The sequence below is a fragment of the Acartia tonsa genome, chromosome 4, assembly GCF_053477335.1.
Source record: "Acartia tonsa isolate MP-2025a chromosome 4, ASM5347733v1, whole genome shotgun sequence".
NCBI classification, from domain to species: Eukaryota; Metazoa; Arthropoda; class Copepoda; order Calanoida; family Acartiidae; genus Acartia; species Acartia tonsa.
Window position 1 is genome coordinate 29,756,340 of NC_137263.1, and position 19,047 is coordinate 29,775,386.

Below are 19,047 nucleotides of genomic sequence, written 5' to 3' on the forward strand. Positions count from 1 at the left end.
TTTATTCAATTCAATAATAATTTATTAATGTTTATAAAATGAATTTATAAAATACCTATGTGAATATCTATATTTAGGAGATATTTTTATAGATAAAATGGCCTATTTTTCTGTAATGTGTTATATGTGTTTTCTCTTTTATTGTGCACTTTTACAGCATATATTGATACAATAAACTGAATTATTAACTTATCAAAGTATTCTTAGGAAGGGTAAATGTATCTTTGAGTGGATAAAAGTTTTATTGTTGTGTTTTTGCTTGCAGGGCCTGGCCACTAGACCAGCTTGTGGCGGACAAATAAGTCAGGGAAGCAGACAAACAACTCTGGATCTGACGGGGGTGTATCCTCCCATATGTACTCCATTTAACAAGGATGAAACTATTGCTTGGGATAAACTTAAAGAAAATATGTCAAAGTAAGGAAAAAATATTTAGATTTTATATTTTGTTTAAAGTGAAACTTTTGGTGAAAATAATTACAGTAAATTTGAAAAAGGCAATTGCACACTAAGTTATTGATTTTTTGTAGAAAGATTACAAAAAACGTTTTCTACGGCCATTCATATGGAAGTTGTCAATATCCCAATTTTAATTGTGTTTAATTGCGTAGTCACATAACCAACAACAACGCACATGAGCAAGCAGCATTGCTCACATGCAGACTAATCTTGAAATTGTTTGTTTAGGTGGAATAAGGAGGCCCTAGCAGGATATCTAGTTGAAGGAAGCAATGGGGAATACTGTTATCTTTCTAAGGTAGCTTAAACATACAAGTTAAACTACAAGCGATACGCCCCTAGCATCTAGGGGATATGTTTTGGAATGGGGGGGGGGGGGTGGACCTAAAACCATCCTAAATCTATGTAAAGCTATTCTAATTTGGAAAACTCAATTTGCTCATTAGTTCGTGAGATCTTAACGGACAAACCAGAACTTTGTCATTAGAAAATTATTTTATTTTTTCCTCGAAATACGAAATTAATCCATATTGCAGTTATTAAATCTATTTTTCATAAGCAGATATATGAGTAAATTTGCGATTTTTTTTTGGCATGAAGAACCCCGCACTCCCTTGAAAATGCGCAAATTGATAACATTATAAGGATTTGCGATTAATAAATCTAGCTTATATGTATTCTAGGAGGAAAGAATCAAGTTGGTGGATGCAGTTAGATCTCACACTTCAGGTTCAATATTTTTACATTACGTATAATGACGAGACTCAGTCACGGTTGTCGGTTACAGCTTTTTAGCAAAAGGGGACTATGTACTAACATTAGCAACTTTAGTGATTTACTTATTGGGTTTCAATTCTAGAGTTACGTCATTTAAGGGCTAGCACATCCATCCATCCTTATACTAAAGTAACAGCATGTCTCTGTTTGTGTGTCTGTACCGAAAGGATCTCGCTAACCGCTGAACCGATCGGGTTCTCCTTAACAGGGTAGCTTCTCATAGGTCCCGGGAAGGTTTATAACTATTTTGGGGGAAAGTACCACCACCCTCTTAAGAGAAATCAACCCCTAGAAAAAAATTAACCCAACCCAAAAAAAAAATTCTCATTTTTTTGAGTAAAGATAAAAAAAATTTTCCGCCCCCCCTCCCAAAAAAAATTTTTTTTACTTATTCTTTTCAAATCTAAAATAATAAATTAGGTTATCAAATTCTACTTTTCCCTCCTCAAGTGCCCCTAAAGGCCTCTAGGGGGCGTAGCCGCTAGTATTAAATATTTGAACAATTTTGCAAGAGATGACAGTGTTTGTTCAGGCTTGCAATGATAAATTTTGATATCATTCATTACTCCTTCTCTATTATTGTAAATACTCGATTTCTGGATGATTGTTGAGCTTCGCTTAATGGATGTTGCCATTCCTGTTATAATAAGATTATGATTAAAATAATAAAAATGCAGGTTAGGTAACATGGTTTTTATTTTATGTCAAAAGAATTGTTAGACGACATTTGTGAGTAAATACTTTGACTAACACTTTGCAAATTTTTGGCCCATTATCTTTGTAGTATTTCGAAAAAGTTTATGACAAAATTAACATTTTGGAAGAATGTGAGGCATTATTCAAATAAGTTGTCTTAAATTTTTAACCATTTATTTATATACTAGCGGCTACGCCCCTAGAAGCCTCTAGGGGCACTCAATGTAGGAAGGGGAAAAGTCGACCTCGTCCCATTTTAAATTTGAGTTTCAAAAGAGTAAAAAAATATTTTATTTTTTTTTTGGGGGGGGGGGAAGGGGGTAAATACACCCTCCCCAAAAATAGTTTAAAACCTTCCCAGGACCTATAGGAAGCTTCACTGTAAAGGAGAACAATATCGGTTCAGCGGTTATCGAGATCCTTCGGGACAGACAAAAAACGCTTACTACTTTATATAATAGGATATATTAATTTTGCTATAAATCCAGATATTTTTGTAGACAAGCTTGTTTTGTGTGGATCCGGTTGTGAGTCAACACAGGCAACTGTTCAGATGACCAATGAGATGGCAGCTGCTGGCGCAGGATAACCATCTTTCACTTGTATTCTAAATATAATTTATCTTTATTAAGGGAATGATAAAAACATATAAACGCCTTAACACTAAGTACCTTATAGAGCTCTGATAACTCCTCTAACGTTATTTTTTTAAATAGGAAACAAGGGGGTGAATTGGAGATTGCAGTTTTCCGTTTTTCAGTTTATAACTTTAGGTCAGGTTAGATTAGGTTTTTGGGTTTACTGGTCTAAATAACAAACTTTAAAGATTAATTTTTTAAAAATAGAATCACAACAACAAGGATGACAACATCCATAAAAGCGAAGCTCTAAAACAGTAGGACTAACGAACACACTTGTAGAGTGTCAGAACTGAAAAATCAGAATATAAATGAACAAAAAAAGAAACAAAATTGTTATTAAATTTGGTCAAAAACTGCTTAAATACAGGATAATTTTTAAGGACATACAAATACTTTTAGGACTTGATTATATAGATGCTTCGCCTATAACATTGTACTTTGTTGTCCCAGGAATGATTATTCCAAAAATCAGATAAATCGGATGATTTTATCACATAAAAATTTGTTTTTATAAAAGGTAAAAATCAACATTTTTAAAATGGACGTAAGGACATTCTGGTAACGATTATAGAGTTGCTACTACAGGAATCATCATGCAAAGTTTGAAATCGATGGGACAAGCTATCTGTCACTGACGGACGTACGGGCCGACCATAATTATAGAAAAGCTTCGCTTTAAAAAAAAAGTTTTTAAGCACATTTAATTGAATTAAATAATATGATATAGTTTCCAAACCTTTCATAGCAAGGCAAGAAAATGAGTTCACATAAATACTTTTTGAAAGAACTTACTAAAAATTTAGACGCCGCTGTTGTGATAACACCCTGCTATTTTAAAAACAAAATGACATCCGCTGCTCTGGAGAAACATTTCCTAACAGTAGCGGATGCCAGCAAGATACCAGTAGTCCTGTACAGTGTTCCAGCCAACACAGGTATTGATCTTGCTGTAGATGTTGTCCTGCGCCTGGCCAAACATCCAAACATTATTGGTATTAAGGTGAGATTTAATATGTAACACGTGATGCTCAAATTGTAACCATTATTTTGAAGAAATCAACGTGCCAATTAAAACAAAATGGCGAGACATTAAAAAGGAGGATAGCAGCTTCTTAATATGTATGGAAACTTAAAAAGTATATGTAGAAACAATTACTTGAATTGACAATTGACAGACAGACGGACAAAGCTAGTAAGAAATTGAGTAGAAATTCATATCCAGAATCATAACCAAAAAAAAATACTTTTTTACCTAAATAATTTTTTTGATTGAAAATATTAGGATAGCGGAGGAGATATTACAAAGATTGGTTCTCTTGTTCATGGCACAGAGGGCCAAGATTTCCAAGTTCTGGCAGGTTCAGCTTCCTTCCTGCTGCCAGCTCTGGTGGTCGGAGCTGTTGGAGGAATATGTGCTCTTGCAAATGTTCTTCCTACTCAGGTAATGTTAAATTAAAAATGTATCTTCTATACCCAGGTAATTTTGCCATTTTTCATCGTATTAAAACTATTTTTGGATAAAAGTATTAGAAAATAATTTCCTCAATTTAGTAATTGATAGTCTCTTTCTAGAAGGATGTATGTATGTCTATATTTATGAAATTTTGCGTATCTTCGTATTTTCAACTTTTATAATAGTTATTTATCGCATCGTATTATAGACAGCTTTCCGCGGATATTTAAAGGTAGAATTATGAAATTAAAACCAATTTTGAAAGCCCAGTATGTCTGAGAAGTGGTTCATTTGGTTTGTATGTCTGTTCATGAGAGAAAAGGCATCAGTTTTCATCAAACTAATCAAATTGTTTATTTGCGGGTATAATTTAGGTCTGCCAGCTCCAAAAATTATTTGAGGAAAACAAGCTGACAGAAGCAAAATTATTGCAGGTAAAATATTGATTACTTGCGGTTACGCCTCTAGAAGCACCTAGGAGCACTCAAGGTGGATGGGAGAGAAGTCTACCCTCTCCCCCCCCCCCCCCCCGTATTGAGTTTTTTTTAAATGGAACAAAACATATTTTGTGTCCTAGAAATAACAGTAAAATTAATTTAATGCTATTTGTGTAAAATAGTAGATTCTAATCTTAGTGAAAAATATTACTTTTATATCATTTTATCTTTAGCACCAACTGATTGCTCCAAATTCAGCGGTAACCAAGCAGCTCGGCGTTCCAGGTAAAAAATTACACATCATGCAGTTAGTTTTCTTATGAATGCTCGCACTAAAAGCTTTTTACACCTACATAATTGTTAGTTAAAATTGATTACTCAATTTATTTATAATATAGTCTTTATTTGCATCCTTTAATGTTTACATAGGCCAATCAATCAATGGTTGAGGTAGAAACTTTCCATTTTTTAAAACGTTTTTGTATGTAGAACTTCATAAGACTTTGTTGAATACTTTTACTAACTACGGTTAACTAATCGAATGCAATATACAATATTTTCCAGGTTTAAAGCAAAGCTTGGACTGGTTTGGATTCTATGGAGGTCCCTGCAGAACACCCATGCTCCCACTCAACCAAGCAGAAACTACCCAACTCAAAACAGCATTTGCTACATATTTGAGTTAAAATGATTAAGAACATTCATCAACTCCTCCCCTCTTCTAATTTCTTGATACACAATACATTTTATGAGGAAAAAATATTTTTTCCACAATTGATTTGTTTTTTATAATTTTATATGCATTTATACATAACAAAATATTTGTTATCTTAGTTTTATGTAAGATATAAATTAATATTTACAAGATCCTAACTTATATAGACCTACCCTTCTACTTCTGTGAAAAGAAATATATCGTAAATCAAAATTTCACTACTGTTTTTCAATTTGAATTTTAGGAGGGTACTTTAACGTTAGATTTATTTATTTTATCATTACTATTTATAAGCTTGTTGAAATTCTTAACAAGTTTGTAAAAACTGCAAATAATTTAGTAGTTTTATAGCTGTAGTGTGTTTTAATGATAAACAAAATTAATGCGACATTTGATGCTTTGAAGATATTTATCAGATTATTTCATGAACATTATGAAATTGTCCTTCAATTATTTTATGACATAATTTAAATCCGCTAGTAACAAAAGGAAAGCAGGTAGCTTTCTATTTTTTTCTCATCCTACTTTCCCTCTTGTGTCACCCCTCCCCAAAATAAAGGATAGGAGGTATGCAGAATGGGGTTATAATGAAGACAAACAGAGAAGGAAGGTGAGAAACTTCCAGGGATAAGACATTATGAAGAAAACATTACCCCTTCTGTAGATGAGAAATCTTAGTGTACCAAACATTTTAAAGATTTAATAAAAGTATTCAACGTTTTTACACTAACGAATGAGAGAAGGTGTTTATAAAACAGTATAAGTAGCAATTCAATGTTCCCTCAATCCCTGAAAATTTCTGTCTGTTTATAAGTGTTCGAGTGTTGTTGTTATGTATGTAAGTACAGAGTACAGTGTAGACCTACTTCTGCAGTCTGCTCGATTCATGAAAACACTGCAAAGTTTCATATTTCTGAAATATAATAAGGAATTAGTTCAATGTAAATGTTTGCAAGGCTTAGTGAGTGTAAGTCGTTGTTGCAAAGGATAAACAAATGTCCGCTTCATTCTTAAGAACTAAGTTTTAACAAAAAAAGAAGCAAGAAACGAAAAGATAAAATTTGATCTGATACCATAAACATTACATAAAATAAAATGTCGATCACTGATATTGGGTCGGAAATGATAAATAATCTGGAAGATGCCTTCTTTGGCTCTGACTCGAACATGACCGAGTCGACTCAGACAACCATAGATCCATTCAAGGGATTTAATCCATTTGCTGATGATGAATTCTTCCAGCCGCGGGTTATCCACGACAGTGAAACATGTAAATGGATAATACAGCACAAGATAGCACATCTCAACATCAGACTATGGGATCTTCTCTTCTTTATACCAAATACAATATTTTTCTCTTTTCTGCTGTTTGGATACTCAAAAGTTAAACAACGGCTGCAGGGTATGGCTGCAACAGCAAGCGGACTCATGGTCATGTACTATTTAATTATAGTAATGATGTGCACATCAACCACAAGATCACTCATAAATATGCTACTCACCATGGAGATGGAAAACTCAACGTCGGAGAAGGTTGGCTGGGTGTTTGCCAAGTTTGTCTATCTTGCAGCAGAAATTAGTATTCTAGTTATAACCTCCTGTCTGGGATGGATTGGCAAACGAGGTATTGGCAACAGTTTGATGCTTGGCAGTATTGTATCATTGATAGTCTGCAGCATTCAGCTTTATCTTGAAATTAATGCTCCATATTATGGATACAAGATTATACATTCTGGTGTGGATTTGTACGGTCATGGCGGCCCTGTTTACCAGTACGTCATTTCAGGAATATTTTCATTGCTCTACCTAATTGCAATGTGTCTGCCACTACTACCTGGAAATCGTCACAGGATGTCTGGCTCCACAGCTTTTTACAGTTACTGTGTACCCCAGTTTCTGCTGAATATGATTGCCTTCTTGGGAGCTTTGCTCGTCTCTGCCAACAAACACGGAGGCTTGTGTCTCACTGATTTTACATCATATTTTTACTATAACTTTACACCAATCCTGATTTATATTTGCTACATCAAGCAGAACACATCATTCAAGACTCCAAACTTTTTGTTCGCTTACACAGCCCAGGTGCGTTTATTGGTAACTTAGCATTTTTTATACTGTCTTTTACCTTTTGTATATAAAAAGTAATAGGATTTCTGATTGTGTCTGTAGCTTTAGATCTCGTTAGCCCCCTAGACCGATATAGTTCTCATTTACAGTTAAGCTGTTTAAAGGTCCAGGGAGGTTTTATAACTATTTGAGGGAGGGCACCGCCACCCTCCTAAGAGAAATCGCCTCACCCTCGAAATTTTCGTCTTAAAATAAAAAGTGTATGGTCAACTTCCCTCCTAAATCTAAGGACGTAGCAGCTAGTCATATTTAATGGAATAGGAAATTGGACTTTTTTACTGCAGAGTAGGTATTATTTAGATTTTTAAAATTTAAACAATATATTCTATGCAAATTCTTATTAACTTCCAAAGTAATGAGATGAATTTCATCTGTTGTTTATAAATCTAACTTTTTTTTACCTTTTTTAGATTGATGATAATCCTGACGAAGGTCTCTTTATTCACAGCGACTCTCTTCAATCTTTTGACCAGGCAGGTTCAAACTCAATCATCAAACAAGGGTCTAACTTTGCATCCACAACTCTTTCAGATACCACAAAAGCTCCAGTTGGGTTGCCAGGCAGTAACCATACTACAACTGGATTGTCAGCTGGAAACCTGGGCAACGGCAGTTTGTCTGTTGGTCTACAAAGCCCCGAGTATGTGAGTGATCAAGATCTTCTTATTCAGTGAACAACCAAAATCAGACTTGATTGATAAAGAACATATTGCCAGTGATTATTTTAAGATTTAGGTAAAAAAATTAATGTACTTACAATAAAGATGTGCATATGTTTACCATAATGAAAATTACATACTTTTTGTACAGGATATACTTGATTTTCATGTTGCCAATCAATAGCTTTAAACTTTTGCTTAGTGATAATTTTTTAACAACCTACTGGCTGTCTCATATATTTTCTCAATAGAACTCAATTGTTATACTCTTAATTTACATAGCCATGTTTTAAGAAGCTTTACTTTATAAAAATGTAATCTCAGATAAAGTAATATAATATATATGTAAATATCATGTTATTTACATTTGCTTAAAATCAAATTAAATTGTCAGATGTTGTATTCAATGCAATCATGTCAAATTTGTTTATGTTAATATATTTATAATTTTAATATTTCTTCTTTCATTTTTTTGGTTGGGTCTGTTTAATTTTTTTAGTAATGCCAATTTGAACAATTAAGATATATTCAGGGGCTCGGCATCCGTGTTAAAATAACTCTTCCTAATTCGAAGCAACCAACAGAACCCTGAATATAGATGATACCTTTGTGAATTTATTTTATGCGCGCAACATGGTAATTATATGGAGGTTTTCGGTCGATAGATTTTATTAGCCTATTTCAGAAATGCAGTTTCCCTCAAAGTGCATTGCTGAGCACTGAAGCACTCTACACCCGTTATTTTTTTTTTTTTTAATTGTGTAGGTGGTAGTTTTCGTTAGTTTGTTTATTATTACCATTCCCTCTACTCCTACGATTTATGTCGCGCACCTGACATAGCAGCAGTAACGTCTTTAGTCATGACGCGGATGCGCTACCTGCTGATCCACGATCGCGAGTAGTTTGTTTGTTACTGTAGGTAAGATGGCCCTGCAGGAGTTAAGTATGAGAGAAAAAATTTCTAAGCCTTTTTTTCCAATTTATTTCAGAGAGGTCGAGTGTTCGATAAGCACTTTGTGGAAAAGCACCAAATATTTTGAAATAACATGCCAATATAAATAGAACTGAGGAATTATATAGAATCTATGACAGATGTTCCACGAGCAGTGCCATATTTTTTTATTGAAGAAAAGAATATAGTATTCTAAAATACATGTAAAATGAATTAATTTCCTATAATTTTGGCTGAAGGATTATTAATATATTTAGGTCAGAAATACCTTTCAACTGCTTCACTTTCTTGTAAACATGCATATTTAATTTCGCAAGCACAGTAGGATTAGAAAATTGATTCCACAAGGAAACCCTAAAAATTAGCTTTTTGAAGAAATGACTTCAGGGCCTGGTCAATTACAGGAATAAGGTATAACCAACAAGCGAAATAAATCTAAAATAATATTTGGGGGGCAAATGTATAGGTCGTCAATTTTACGATGTGTTGCCCCCCAACGACAGCTGATAAACACGTATAGGTTTCGTGATTTTTTCCCGAATTAATTTCGTTATTGGTAGAGGCTGGGTTAATTAATACTGTTTCAAAACGGTGATGTATCACTTTTAAAAGCCTTGAGTACGAGTTCTTTATAAATTAGACTAGAGGGATTATGCTTAAAAAAAAGCTTTATTAAGGCGAAAAATGGACACTTCAACTTTCTTAGTTACGTTAGAGATAATCCTTTTGAGAAGTAACAGAATGTCTTTCGTTTTTTTAGTCAGTAGCAAGGATATCGCTAACCGCTGAACCGGTATCCTTTACAGTAAAGCTTCTTATAGGTCTAAGGAAGGTTTTAAACTATTTTTGGGAACAGTACTATACCCCTCATGAGAACTGATTCCTTTTTTAAATGAAAAAAAGATAACCAACCTTTAGTTTAAAGACCAAAGTCAGTTTTTTTGTTAACTTATACGGGCGGGCGGATGTACGTACAAACAGAAGGGAGGCAGGCATCTATAATACCCTAGGTTTGGTTAGACGATTAAAAAAAAATTAAGAACCATTCCGATTGTATTGAATAATTCTCAGGATTCTCATATGAGAATATCGAGGAGAATGTCTTTTAATATGCTTCAATCTATTTTCACAATAATTAGTCTAGCTGATGAAGCCGGTCATAATTAGATTTAAAAACAGCAACACTTCCAGAATTTTTAACATCAGTTGGTAAATTGTTCCATTTTGGAACAACTCTCATTTTTTTCAAAGAGGCAATATTATCTTTGAAAGCCGCTAGTAGTGTATAATCTCGAAAGCGTGGCGTATAATATAACATAGGTAGGGCCAGCGTTGTGGAGCCGGGAGCCGCCATATTTTGCTGGAGCCGTAATTTTCGTTAAAAATCGGCTCCGGCTCCGGCTCCGGGTTAGCTAAAAACAGAGATTTTTAAATAATTTTAATTTGGTTACTCTGTTGTGTCGAGTGCAAACTCCATTTTTAAGTTTTTCAAGTCCTTTTTTATCAAAAATTGAACTTTTATAACCTTTAAAAATCAAAGAGTCTTAAAAACAAAAAATATGTTGAGTTTTTCTTGATTTTAGGTTGGAGCCGGAGCCGCACCAAAATCAAACGGCTCCGCAACGCTGGGTAGGACACAAACATACAATAAAACATAGATTTCCTAAAAAATGTATTTTCAACAAATATTAAACATATAAATAGTTGACTTCATAAGCTCTTGAACAAGAATATCACATAAAAGCGTTTTTTATTAGACTTTAAAATTTGGGGGTACCAATGAAGTTTGACATAGATTAACAAAAGTGTTAAATAAAGAGACATACTTTTACTTAATAACCATGAGCTTGTATGAAAATAGGAACCTTTAAACTGCATATTCTTCATAATGTATTTTTAAATTATTTCCAAACAGATATTGAATTTTTGGTGTTTGTGGATTTGTTAGAGAAAGTTAACATAACTTTAAGATATCACATCGATTCAAGTCTATCATTTTATTGGCTTTAAGAGTTTTCACCTTGTAAAAAGGAATTTTGTTCGTTTTTCTAAAAACTCCTTTTACATCAACTCCTTCCCATTTCACTAAAAGTGATGGATGTTTGTGTATGTTTATCAACTAATTGAAAAAAAATAATTTGTCACATTTGTAATTAAACCTTTACTAATCTATGTAAGTAAGCCCTGAAGGCAGGTTTGCAAAAAAAAACTAAACAATGTTACTCTCTGGTACAATTGGTCCCACACTAAAAAAAAACAAAACATTTAAACACTTTAAAATCATTATACTCTTTGACTCTAGGGGCACTCTCTAATAGCGTCACGTGTACAACGCATTACAAACAGACATACAGACAAATGTACACATAGACAGGCAGACAAGACAAATGGACAAATAGACACAGAGACAGAAAGAGTAAGGAATAATAATCTTTACATAACACGCTTTGCGCGTTAAAAACATATACCCCTACAGATAAAGATTATTGGTTAAAAAATCAGGACAGTGCTATTTTGATTCATTAAACAAGATTTTAAAAAAGTAAAGAAAGATTTAAACCAACGAATAGGAGAACTTTTAGTACCATTATAACCTAAAGTTGAACTTTCCTTATCCTCCCTTCATTTACATAAAAGTACATATCCATCCATCCATCAATCCCTGTCACGTTGGCATCAAGGGCTTCTTTCTCATTTTCCGGAAATGTTACATCTTCTGGGTCCACGTGATCACAGCTAATTAAAATAATGTGTCATTGAAAACACAGCTTCTTTATTACTAGAGTGTGTACGTTAGCCTGTTTTTTTTTTGTAATATGATAGGAAAATAGTTAAAAATAAATTCGGTGCTTTCCCTTGAAGTGCATAGCGGCATGCACAAAGCCCTTACCTCCTCCTTTATTTTGAAATAAGCAGCAATGCACTAGTATACCTAAGGACTGCCTTGTATTAATCTAACCTTATTCATAACGCTAACTCACCGAAAATTTAACCGCGCCCCCTCACTCTCCCATTTTTTTCTACAAAGGGGTAGTTCCCCGAAATGCATTTTAACTTAATTTAGTGAACCGCCTATTTTTTCCTGGTTAATTGGTTAAACTACATTTATATGGCATATATTTAAAAGAATTTTAAAAAACTACGTGGTAGAAAATTGAAATTCTTTCAAATATATGCCATATAAATGTAGTTTAACCCATTAACTATGAAAAAATATGCTTTTCACTAAATTAAGTTCAAATGCATTTCGTGTAACTACCCCTTAAACATTTTCTTTCACAAGAATCACTAAGATTGATATGAAGTTTTGATATTTTAAGAACTAGAGAATATAAAATTAAAATTCCTTTGAAAGTATGCAGTTTTTATCAAAGAATATACTGGGTAAAATAATTTTAAGTTAAAATGCAATTCGTGAAACTACCTCGTTTAGTTTCTTTAGTGGGGCCTTCTATAATTATAAAAAGGGAGAAGTAGGTTTCGGATAAAATCCGTAAAGGTGTGTGTTTTAAGGCTTAAAAATAGTGGTAGAACGATAATATTCACTAAATATGTGTATTTCTTATTGAAAAGACCTATAGACAAAGTTTTTTTTAAAGTTAACATAAATTTTTATCGTTGTACTACTGTTTTTAACTTAAAACACATAACCTTTAAGGATTTTACCCGAAACCTACTTCTCCCTTTGTCACCTTAAATGTCTTCAGATTTCTTCAATAACAAAAAAATACAAAACTTTTAATGCATACATGCAAAAACTAAAAACCTCCATTTTTTCTTACTTACCTCGTTCCATCCTGAAAGGATATAAAATACACTGTATCCCAGAGAACCTCTGTCACAATACCAAGTCTGTAGCCAGGATGATTCAAAATCTTAACTTTCTCACCCAAGATCAAATCCTTAACAAGAATGATTATAATTTTTTTTCATCGTAAATGTTCTGTATAAAATCGAGTTCGAAATTGTTATTATAGGGGTATCGTATTCGATTATGATTTTCTTCACTGACAATAAAGGTACCAAGCGTGTAGGTGGTGGTCAAAATAGGTCGCCTAAGGAAATTCTAATTTTTCAGTACAGAACTTTTCTAACGCAATCATTTGGTTTTATTAAGTAGTTCTTGAGATGTTTTATATAAAAAAATCAAAGCTTTAGTTCTTTCTACTGTCTTTAAAATGTTGCTGATTTTGAAACAAGGCAAATATAAACTAAAATGTACCATAGATATTAAATATAATAGATAAAATTCAGCTTGCCTGTCTAAATTTGCTGGTGCTATCCGAGTCCTCCAACTTGAGTTTGTATATTTCAATACAGACCTTGCAACGTAGAATAGGATTCCCATACTCGTTCAGTACAGTATCGACGTTGCTTGCCTCCGCACAGGAAGGATGGAAAGCAATCAGGCACTTAACACTCGCATTGCAGTGGACAACTGGCTCAGTACCGACCTGTTCACACAAATCACACTGGATCAAGTATCGCTTCTTGTTTATAGCTTCTAGGTTGAAATTAGTTTGTTGGTTTAGCTCAGGGATTAAAAGTTGACAGCGAACATGGTAAAAATTATCCAGGTATTTTTTTAACGCCCCTGAATTCTTATCGCATATTTTACAGTTAACAGCCGCTTCTGGATTTTTGTTAATAAAACTGCACCTGTCACAATTATCATTGTCTGTTTGAAATTTGTAGCAGGCTGAATGTACAACAAGATGGCAAGTTTTGCACTTTTGTAAAGTACTTTTTTGCTTTGTGGCTGAAATCCAAACTTCTGAAAACTTTGGGGATTTAGTTGAAACAGAATCTTTCTCACTATCAGATGATGAATCGTGTTCTCTGATCATCAAACAGATTTTGCAGTATGGGTGATTTTTAGATGCCATTTTATTCAAAGCTATTTCCCTTTCTAATGAAAATACACCACTTTGTGTTTTCACTTGTGAAGAATGCCTTCTAAAAGATTTAGCAGTTTTTGCATAGGGATTTGATGAGCTAACATAGCACTTTTCTAATTTTGGATCAAGTGATTTTGATACTGGATGTTTTTTACTTTTAGCTATTTTAATTTTCTTAACATTACTAAAAACATCTTTGTTAGTATCTTTTGTATCAATGGAAATTTTCCTCTTTCTATAATTTGTCATCTCACTTGCAACTTCCAATTCTTTGACAGGGCCTTCATTGTCTGCAGAAACATTAAAATTTTCTAAGACATCACAATTGGGAACCAAATCATTTATATCATAATTAGCATTATTTAATACTTTGATCTTCACATATTGCCTTTCAGATTCAACAAAACATTTGTCCATCACTTCATCTCTTGGTTCAGAGAAACTAATGTCAACACTGTCTGTGTGGATTTTGGAAACCCCACTAGCGATCATGCTTAAATCACTGACATTGTTCTTGATATTGTTTGCATTAAAAGCTTCCTCCTCAGTTTCACTATTTACATCAGAATCATCAAAAATTGAATCATTTAAGAAATTGAAAACGTTGTCGTTAGACCCTTGGACAAATTGTACCTCAACTTTGTTCCCCGATTGATTAAAATCAAGTACGGAACTGCTATTGTTAAAATCGCTATTTACATGACTAGAGCATCTGATAGATTGTTCTTCTGTTTTTGCACTGTTAGAAAATTCAATTTCTTGTAATGCCTGATAACTTTCATCAGAAACTACCTCTTCAACTAAAGCAATATTTGAATCAGCAATAGAAACGTCATGAATTTCTGTATTATTTTGCATTTCGGTTACTGCAATAACATGTTCACTGCTATGGACATCAATTTCTTCAGTGGTATCTTCAATTTGTGCACTTCTATTATTATGCTCGATGGTTTCAGAATCATTCTTACAGTTAGAAACAATGTCCCTATTCATAACTTGGGATGGCTCTTCATTTGTTTGGTCAAGGCTAGACAAAGTTTCTTCAATGGCATCCTCAATCTGTGCATCTTTATAGTTGTGATCGTTTGTTACAGAATCATTCTCAATGTCAGAAACAATTTCCTTTGGCACATCTTGGGCTTGTTTTTCATTTATTTGGTTAAGACTAGCCAACGTTTCTTGTTCCACAGCATTGTTAGTAGGCTCTTTTTCTGTTATTTCAAAAATTTGAATATAGTCATTCGTTTCAGAGATTTTATTTCGAAGGGATTCATCAACCATATTGCTATCTATTGCCAGATTTTCTTTATGTATTGAATTAGAAGCTTTAGCAAAATCTTTATTTGGTGCAATTCCAGTATCATCTTGTGATACAATTTTAGTGACATAGGTTGGATTTTCAAGATCTGGCTTGTTTTTTGCTACAGGGGTTCTGCAAATCTTTGATAATGACTGTTGTTCAGTAACACAATCTAATTCTTTGGTAACTATTGAAGTTATACTTTCAAAATTATTTAAAACAAGGGGTTGAGAAACAGGTACAAGAACTCCAATATGTGCAGCTTTTTCATTAGCAGCCACAGCAATTCTTGATTGTAAGTTTGAAGTTTGTTTTTTTAGACAAAGTATTGGAATTTTATCTTTGTAATATATCTCATTTACCTTGTAGGGGTTTATTTTCTTTGGTAAATTTTTATTTGGTTGTGTACACTCATTTTCGTCTGTTAGTGAGCTATATAGTGAATCAATTTCTTGAACAAAATTTTCTCGCATAGACCTATCAAGTGAAGTCTCTTGAATTTCCCTTTCTTTTGTGTGTTTGTTGAATTCTTCAAAATCAGACAACGTTTCTTCACTGCCGTTAAAGATAAAGTTTTTATTTTCTGGAGGAATATTTTCATCAATGACATAAATTTCATCTTTTTCTTCTTCTATGATCTCAACATCACTAGTCTCTTGACAGTTTTTGTTGAATAGCTGACTCTAAAAAGGTTAAACATTGGTCGTTTTCTACAGCAAAGAATAAAAAAAATTAAAAATTAAATGAAAAGTATATAAAGGGGGGGTGGGGGGAAGTGACACATTTTGCATGGCAGTTGCTGTATAGGGGTACAATATGGAACTGTGAAGAAACGGCGTCGCAACCGCCGAAAACCGCCGAGAAAAGGCAAAAAAAAAATCGGCGGGAAACGGCGGTTTTCGGGGGTTGCGCCGCCGTTTCTTCACAGTTCCATATTTTACCCCTTTAAAGCAACTGCCATGCAAAATCTCAGACCTGTAACTCTTTTTTTAGTTGAGTTCCTTTGTTGACTTTTAGTTTTGGTTTCAAAAAGTGTCACTTTCGCCCCCCCCCCCTCTTTCATTCAATATGCTTTGATGCATTTTATTTTAGATAAAAACAAGGATGAACACATCAATAAAAGCGAAGCTCTAAAACGGTAGGACAAACAAACATTAACATTTTGTTGCTAAGTGCTTAAATACAGGATACCGTTTAAGGACATGCTTACATTATTAGGACTTGATTATAGAGATGCTTCGCTTATAACATGGTACCTTGTTGTAATAGAAATCATTATTCCAAAAATCATGTAATGACTTTTATAATATTTTTTTTGACGTACGGGCTTTCTGATAATTATTAGAGTTGCAATGCTTTCTTAATCGTACCATACTGTTATAGGAATCATATGGCAAAGTTTGAAATCAATAGGAAACATGTATAAATTAACGAAAAAATCTATTCGTTCCGGACGTACGGACCGACCGTAATTATAGAAAAGCTTTGCTTTTAAAAAAGGTTAGCTTCATCCATAAAAGTGAAAATTAGATAGTCAGGCAACAACAAACATGCTTATTTTAAATATTATTTAAAAGTCTAAACAAAAATTTTCTGTAAATCTGTCGGAAAATACATGATTTTAAAGAAAAAAAATATTCATTACCTTTATTTCAGAAATAGACATGAGCGCTGGTTTTTGTCTTGCCTTCTTTGACTTCTAAAAGAATGTAAATTTTTAGTATAGACAGCTGGACCAATATGGCTCTCCTTTCAATTTAAATAGGTAATACAAATATTTATCTTTTTTTGAGGGAGGGTGGGTCCCATCTCCAAACAAAATAACTTAAACCACCGCAGGACAAATATGTATATTCCCTGAAGATTGGACCTTAATCGGTTCAGCGGTTACTTAGATCCAAAGCTTCATGCGGATGGACAGACATCGTTCTACTTTGAATCATATAAGTCTAGCAGCTGCTTAGCATCCAGGCGCTTAGCATGCAAAGGGTTATAAGAGGCCGAAAAATTGCCTAAAACCACCCCAGTACCTGTGTTCGCTTCAATTAAAAGTAAAATTCAATCAGTTCATTAAGCATTGAAATCCTACGATTCAGACAAAAAAACCGTACTTCTTTATATTATAGGAAAGAAATACCTCTCTTGTGTTGTGTTTCTTTAAAGAATTTTTATTTAAATGTTTTAATGGAAGCTCGGGATTGCAGTGGTCCTTTTCATGGTGATATTTTAATTCAGATTTGTTTGTGGAGACACGATGGCAGAGTGAGCAAATATGATCTGATAATACATGTTCCTCTACAGCTGTTCTGCTCACAGATCTTAATCAACAGGTTAAACAGTAATGTAACAAGATTGTTAACAAAAAATTACAGTTAGAAGGGATTAAACAACTATATGCCTTTTTTCTTCAAAAAGGCATAGGACTAAAATGAAAGTTAAAATCTAGTCTACGTATAAACTATAAACCTTATGATTTTGAAATAACAATTTGATTAAAACATAGCATTTGATTTACTTGAATAGGTCTTTTAATTTATACACTCCAGAGTATAAATGAATTTGAGCTTTAATTTAATTAGCTTGAATTTAAGCCTTCATAAAAAAAATCCACCGCCCATGGTCGAATTATATGTACGGTATTATCCTCTTAGAATTTTTTTTTCAATTTTGAAAATTTGAGTACCCCCCCCCCCCCCCCCCCCCAGCGAACTATGAACTCTGGCCGCAGCGCTCGGCCCCCTTACCTGCCTAGCCGCAGCGCTCGGCTCCCTAGCATAAAACCTAACCTAAAATAGTTGTTCGTCGTTGTCGAAGGGGGTGAAGGGGGGGGGGGTACTCAAATTTTCAAAATTGAAAAAAAGAGGATAACGCCATATGTACAATTTAGAATTGTAAGACATTGATTTCCACATCTTATTCTCACACTGTAGATTTTTTTTAAACGGCCCGATCTCAAATATGATTTATTTACAATTTCTAGAGACAAGATATATTCTATACATATGCGTAAAATTTAAACTATACCTACCTAAAACTGCAGAAATAGCAATAAATATGTTCGTCTTCAGATATCTTCGCATCTTCATCACTAAAATATACTAGTCGATAAATCTATGCTGATTCTGAAAGGGGGGAGGGGGCCGGATGTTGTATCTATGAACATGACATAAATGCATTTTTACTTTGTTTTCTTCCCTATTAGTTTTAAAGATAATTAAGTTAAACCTTTTGAATGATACACTTATTACCCCAACTAGCAGTATCCTTAATAAATAACGGCGAAAAAAAAATCGCCGATTTATACAATTTGGAATCATATATAGATCAAGTCATTTTTTTCAAAAATTATTCTCATTTCAACTACAAGTTTATACCAATGCAAAATATCTAACCTTACAAATGCCTCATCAGATCTTAATGATCTTACATCTGTTATCTGAATGCCGAGGTTATCTATGAGATCACTCTCCTCCTCACTCTTAAGCTCCATTCTTTATTTTAGATGTTAACAATTTTTATTCTTTTATTCTGAAATTTCGTTGAGCTATTTTTCTAGGACTGGCATCCCCTCTACGATAACGTCCCCCCCCCCCCCACACACATCCTTATAAAATATAAAAAAGCTGTTGTTTTTTAGAAAAGCTTATAATTAGGAATAACTAATATTCGCATTTGAAGATATTCATATTGACAAGAGAGGTTAAATTTACTAGGTATAACTTACATCCTTAAAGCAACAAACGAAAGAAAATTTCCAAGGATCGATCAGGTACTTTTTCCTAAATCCTTAGGGCTCTTTTGAACACGTTCTTATAAGTTTTAAAACAAATTGAAACTTGCTAATTAAGCATTAGCTACTTATCGACATAAAATTAAACTTACAAATACATAAAGTTACAGCAATATAAAAAATGTTATTATTAAATTTTAACT

General features: G+C 33.4%; 4 protein-coding genes across 4 annotated transcripts in view; 3 read left to right on the top strand and 1 right to left on the bottom strand.

The window, feature by feature from the left end:
• LOC145316710 (4-hydroxy-2-oxoglutarate aldolase, mitochondrial-like) overlaps nucleotides 1–5,391 on the top strand; it is a 97,930-nt gene extending 92,539 nt beyond the window's left edge. Inside the window, exons 3-11 of the mRNA XM_080157416.1 lie at nucleotides 266–417; nucleotides 688–757; nucleotides 1,143–1,188; nucleotides 2,433–2,514; nucleotides 3,375–3,573; nucleotides 3,856–4,014; nucleotides 4,401–4,460; nucleotides 4,697–4,748; nucleotides 5,028–5,391. Coding sequence (XP_080013542.1) covers nucleotides 266–417; nucleotides 688–757; nucleotides 1,143–1,188; nucleotides 2,433–2,514; nucleotides 3,375–3,573; nucleotides 3,856–4,014; nucleotides 4,401–4,460; nucleotides 4,697–4,748; nucleotides 5,028–5,149 — 942 coding nt within the window. The 3' untranslated portion in view covers nucleotides 5,150–5,391. The remainder of the gene's footprint in view (nucleotides 1–265; nucleotides 418–687; nucleotides 758–1,142; nucleotides 1,189–2,432; nucleotides 2,515–3,374; nucleotides 3,574–3,855; nucleotides 4,015–4,400; nucleotides 4,461–4,696; nucleotides 4,749–5,027) is intronic.
• The window catches only part of LOC145316722 (guanine nucleotide-binding protein subunit gamma-1-like), a 116,387-nt gene that overhangs the window by 70,336 nt on the left and 27,004 nt on the right, over nucleotides 1–19,047 (top strand). The gene's annotated exons all lie outside the window — the stretch shown is intronic.
• LOC145316709 (transmembrane protein adipocyte-associated 1-like) lies at nucleotides 5,750–8,417 on the top strand. Its single transcript, XM_080157415.1, has 2 exons — nucleotides 5,750–7,260; nucleotides 7,716–8,417. The coding sequence occupies exons 1-2, from the start codon at nucleotides 6,274–6,276 to the stop codon at nucleotides 7,977–7,979; spliced, it is 1,251 nt and encodes a 416-aa protein (XP_080013541.1). The 5' UTR covers nucleotides 5,750–6,273; the 3' UTR covers nucleotides 7,980–8,417.
• On the bottom strand, nucleotides 10,582–18,663 carry LOC145316700 (uncharacterized). Its single transcript, XM_080157402.1, has 8 exons — nucleotides 18,507–18,663; nucleotides 18,143–18,202; nucleotides 17,252–17,432; nucleotides 16,760–16,813; nucleotides 13,176–15,797; nucleotides 12,703–12,818; nucleotides 11,579–11,652; nucleotides 10,582–11,001 (listed from the first exon to the last, which is right to left on the bottom strand). Exons 1-8 carry the CDS (start codon nucleotides 18,602–18,604, stop codon nucleotides 10,871–10,873), a joined length of 3,336 nt encoding a protein of 1,111 aa, XP_080013528.1. The 5' UTR covers nucleotides 18,605–18,663; the 3' UTR covers nucleotides 10,582–10,870.